Raw genomic sequence first — 5,118 nt, forward strand, 5'->3', positions numbered from 1 at the left:
GGAAGTTTTTTGATTACCGTTTCAATCTCTTTTTTTGTTATGGGTCTATTTAGTTGTTCTACTTCTGAATGTGTTAGTTTAGGTAGGTAGTATTGTTCCAAGAATTTATCCATTTCTTCTAGGTTTTCAAATTTGTTAGAGTACAATTTTACGTAGTAATCTGAAATGATTCTTTTAATTTCATTTGGCTCTGTTGTGATGTGGTCCTTCTCATTTCTTATTCGGGTTATTTGTTTCCTTTCCTGTTTTTCTTTAGTCAGTCTAGCCAATGGTTTATCAATTTTGTTAATTTTTTCAAAGAACCAGCTTTTGGCTTTGTTAATTCTTTCCATTGTTTTTCTGTTCTCTAATTCATTTAGTTCAGCTCTAATTTTTATGATTTGTTTTCTTCTGGTGCCTGATGGGTTCTTTTGTTGCTCACTTTCTGTTTGTTCAAGTTGTCAGGACAGTTCTCTGATTTTGGCTCTTTCTTCTTTCTGTATGTGTGCATTTATCGATATAAATTGGCCTCTGAGCACTGCTTTTGCTGTGTCCCAGAGGTTTTGATAGGAAGTATTTTCATTCTCGTTACTTTCTAAGAATTTCCTTATTCCCTCCTTGATGTCTTCTATAACCCAGTCTTTTTTCAGGAGGGTATTGTTCAGTTTCCAAGTATTTGATTTCTTTTCCCTAGTTTTTCTGTTATTGATTTCTAGCTTCATTGCCTTGTGGTCTGAGAAGATGTTTTGTAATATTTCGATGTTTTGGATTCTGCAAAGATTTGTTTTATGACCTAATATGTGGTCTATTCTAGAGAATGTTCCATGTGCACTAGAAAAGAAAGTATATTTTGCAGCAGTTGGGTGGAGAGTTCTGTATAAGTCAATGAGGTCAAGTTGGTTGATTGTTGTAAGTAGGTCTTCCGTGTCTCTATTGAGCTTCTTACTGGATGTCCTGTCCTTCTCCGAAAGTGGTGTGTTGAAGTCTCCTACTATAAATGTGGAGGTGTCTATCTCACTTTTCAATTCTGTTAAAATTTGATTTATGTATCTTGCAGCCCTGTCATTGGGTGCGTAAATATTTAATATGGTTATGTCTTCCCAATCAATTGTCCCTTTTATCATTATATAGTGTCCTTCTTTGTCCTTTGTGGCGGATTTAAGTCTAAAGTCTATTTTGTCAGAAATTAATATTGCTACTCCTCTTCTTTTTTGCTTATTGTTTGCTTGATATATTTTTTTCCATCCTTTGAGTTTTAGTTTGTTTGTGTCTCTAAGTCTAAGGTGTGTCTCTTGTAGGTAGCATATAGATGGATCGTGTTTCTTTATCCAGTCTGTGACTCTCTGTCTCTTTATTGGTGCATTTAGTCCATTTACATTCAGCGTAATTATAGATAAATAAGTTTTTAGTGCTGTCATTTTGATGCCTTTTCGTGTGTGTTGTTGGCCATTTCATTTTTCCACATGCTTTTTTGTGCTGAGACGTTTTTCTTAGTAGCTTGTGAGATCCTCATTTTCATAATGTTTAACTTTGTGTTTGTTGAGTCGTTACATTTTTCTTGGCTTTTTTCTTGAGTTATGGAATTAATGTTCCTTTTTGTGGTTACCTTATTATTTACCCCTATTTTTCTAAGTAAAAACCTAACTTGTATCCTTCTATATCGCCTTGTATCACTCTCCATCTGGCAGTTCAATGCCTCTTTTTTTTTTTCTTTTTTTCCACAAAAATATTTTCTTTATTAAGAGTCAAACACTTTTATGAGAATAAAGATCCTTCAAAGTTTTTAACTCTTCTATTAGAGTTTTATTTTGATTTTCCAGAACGGCAACTCGATTTTCCAGGCATTTCACATATTCTTTCTTCTTTCTGCGACATTCTCGAGCAGCTTCTCTGTTTTTCATTAACCTTATTTCTCTTTTCAACTGGGGGTCATCGGTCTTAGTTGTTTGAGATGTAAGAGTCACAGGAGATGTCATCACCACAGTTTGTGGTAGTGAAGTAGCTGAAGGTGTGGTACGGATCTGGTATGTCTGCATATCTCCTGATGCAGTCTGTACAACCACCTGATTGCTGGGCACAAGTATTTGCTGTCCATCAGAGGTCTGTGCGTACTGGAGAATTATTGTACCTTGCTGAGTACTGCCTGAATTTGTCATGGTTAATGTCTGAAGCCCCTGTACTCCATCTGTGCCTGGACTGGCCAGCTGTAATGCCCCATTTGGGGCAATGGCAATGTACTGTCCAGTGCTAGTCTGATAGATGGGAGTTGGAACAGACATAGAAGTAACAGTAGAAACTCCTGGGTTTTCTCCGTCTCCTTTTCTGCTCCGTGTATCTTCAGAAGATAGGTCTTTCAAAATTTTTCTGTAAGATGGGCGCCGTGCTAGGATCCCGTGGGCTTTCTGTGAGGAGCCTATGCTGTCAGATGAATCCTGAGACTCCTCACTTTCTGATAAGGATGATGCCGTTTGCACGTGTGGTGGGTGAATTACAGAAGACTGAGCTGTCTGGATGACCCCCTTAACCTGTACTTGCTCTCCAGGAAGAGGTACAATTGTCACTGGTGCAGATCCTCTTAGTGACATCTGTTGAGCAATATGAGAGATATGAGCTCCCTGAACTGTTGAACTGGGTTGAGGTGCTGTTTCTGAAGTGTTACTCTTGTGGGAATCTTCCATAACCAACTGTGGCTGCCGCCTCGCCGCTGTCTGGGGCGTGAACTTCCACTCCCCCCTCCCAGGGTGGATCCGAGTTCACTACCCCTTTCTCCACCCCCTCACGCGGCGGGGGAAGTGCCTGTTGTTCAGCGATCTGGTGGGCCGGGGAGAGCCAATGTCACTTAACAGCCAACTGTCCTAGGCTACCGTTTCCTCGGCAGCCAGGGCCCCCAGTGGCGGCATTATCTACACCAAGCCGAGGGCGGGGGAGGCAAGAGGGGCAAAACTGAGTGCCTAAAGTAATTCTTATCTACTATCTAATCAGTAAATACCCATCTCCCACCCTCTCTCCCTCCCCCCTCTCGTAACCATCAGTGAATATTTTCTTTGTTTAAACTATGTCTTCAGTTCTTATAATAGTGATCTTATACAATATTTGTCTTTTTGCAACTGACTAATTTCACTCAGGAAAACCTGGTGGCATAGTGGTTAAGTGCTATGTCTGCTAATAAAGGGTCGGCAGTTTGAATCCACCAGGTGCTTCACTCAGCATAATGCCTTCCAGATTCCTCCAAGTTATGAAATGTTTCACAGATTCATCACTGTTCTTTATCGATGAGTAGTATTCCATTGTGTGAATATACCATAATTTATTTATCCATTCATCCATTGATGGGCACCTTGGTTGCTTCCATCTTTTTGCTATTGTAAACAGTGCTGCAATAAACATGGGTGTGCATATATCTGTTCATGTAAAGGCTCTTATTTCTCTAGGATATATTCCAAGGAGTGGGATTGCTGGATCACATGGTAGTTCTAGTTCTAGCTTTTTAAGGAAGCGCCAAATCGATTTCCAAAGTGGTTATACTATTTTACATTCCCACCAGCAGTGTATAAGTGTTCCAATCTCTCCACAGCCTCTCCAGCATATGTTATTTTGTGTTAATCAAATTAATGCCAGCCTCATTGGAAATGGAACCTCATTGTAGTTTTGATTAACACTTCTGTAAAAAAAAAAAAAAAAAAATTTCTTTTTTTTTTATAATGGCTAATGATCATGGACATTTCCTCATGTATCTGTTAGCTCCCTGAATGTCTTCTTTAGTGAAGTGTCTGTTCATATCTTTTGCCCATTTTTTAATTGGGTTATTTGTCTTTTTGTAGTTGAGTTTTTGCAGTATTGTGTAGATTTTAGAGATCAGGCGCTGATTGGAAATGTCATAGCTAAAAACTTTTTCCCAGACTGTAGGTAATCTTTTTGCTCTCTTGGTGAAGTCTTTGGATGAGCATAGGTGTTTGATTTTTAGGAGCTCCCAGTTAGCTAGTTTTTCTTCTGCATTGTTAATAATGTTTCGTATACTGTTTATGCCATGTATTAGGGCTCCTAATGTTGTCCCTATTTCTTCTTCCATGATCTTTATAATTTTAGATTTTATATTTAGGCCCTTGATCCATTTTGAGCTCATTTTTGAGTATGGAGTGAGGTATGGATCTTGTTTTATTTTTTTGCAGATGGATACCCAGTTATGCCAGCACCATTTGTTAAAAAGACTGTCTTTTCCCCCATTTAACTGTTTTGGGACCGTTGTCAAATATCAACTGCTCATATGTGGATGGATTTCATATGTGGATGGATTTATGGCTGGATTCTCAATTCTGTTCCATTGGTCTACGTATCTGTTGTTGTACCAGTACCAGGCTGTTTAGACTACTAAGGCGGTATAATAGGTTCTAAAATCAGGTGGAGTGAGGCCTCCCACTTTGTTTTTCTTTTTCAGTAGTGTTTTACTTATCCGGGGTCTCTTTCCCTTCCATATGAAGTTGGTGATTTGTTTCTCCATCTCATTAAAGAATGACGTTGGAATTTGGATCAGAATTGCATTAAATCTACAGATCGCTTTTAGTAGAATAGACATTTTTATAATGTTAAATCTTTCTATCCATGAGCCAGGTACGTTTTTCCACTTATGTAGGTCTCTTTTGGTTTCTTGCAGAAGTGTTTTGTAGTTTTCTTTGTATAAGTCTTTTACATCTCTGGAAAGATTTATTCCTAAGTATTTTATCTTCTTCTTCTTCTTCTTTTATTTTATCTTCTTGGGGGTTACTGTAAATGGTATTGATTTTGTGATTTTCTCTTCGATGTTCTTTTTGTTGGTGTAGAGGAATCCAAATGATTTTTGCATATTTATTTTGTATCCCAGTACTCTGCTGAGCTCTTGTATTAGTTTCTGCAGTTTTCTTGAGGATTCCTTAGGGTTTTCTGTGTATAAAATCATGTCATCTGCAAATAGAGATACTTTTACTTCTTCCTTGCCAGTCTGGATGCCCTTTATTTCTTTATCTAGCCTAATTGCCCTGGCTAGGACCTCCAGCACAATGTTGAATAAGAGTGATGATAAAGGGCGTCCTTGTCTGGGTCCTGATCTCGAGGGGAATGCTTTCAGGCTCTCTCTATTTAGGATGATGTTGGCTATTGGCTTTA

The 5,118-nt window shown here is 38.5% G+C and overlaps 1 protein-coding gene across 1 annotated transcript; it reads right to left on the minus strand.

Annotated features, from left to right (window-relative positions):
• Positions 1–1,709: 1,709 nt before the first annotated feature.
• Positions 1,710–2,780, minus strand: LOC100674761 (cyclic AMP-dependent transcription factor ATF-1-like). Its single transcript, XM_023539961.2, has one exon. The coding sequence runs from the start codon at positions 2,655–2,657 to the stop codon at positions 1,725–1,727; it is 933 nt and encodes a 310-aa protein (XP_023395729.2). The 5' UTR covers positions 2,658–2,780; the 3' UTR covers positions 1,710–1,724.
• Positions 2,781–5,118: the final 2,338 nt, after the last annotated feature.

This window comes from Loxodonta africana, chromosome 8, assembly GCF_030014295.1.
Source record: "Loxodonta africana isolate mLoxAfr1 chromosome 8, mLoxAfr1.hap2, whole genome shotgun sequence".
Classification (NCBI taxonomy): Eukaryota; Metazoa; Chordata; class Mammalia; order Proboscidea; family Elephantidae; genus Loxodonta; species Loxodonta africana.

Excerpts from the sequence above, each read along its gene's own strand:
- LOC100674761 (XM_023539961.2), bottom strand. The coding sequence starts at position 2,657 with ATGGAAGATTCCCACAAGAGTAACACTTCAGAAACAGCACCTCAACCC.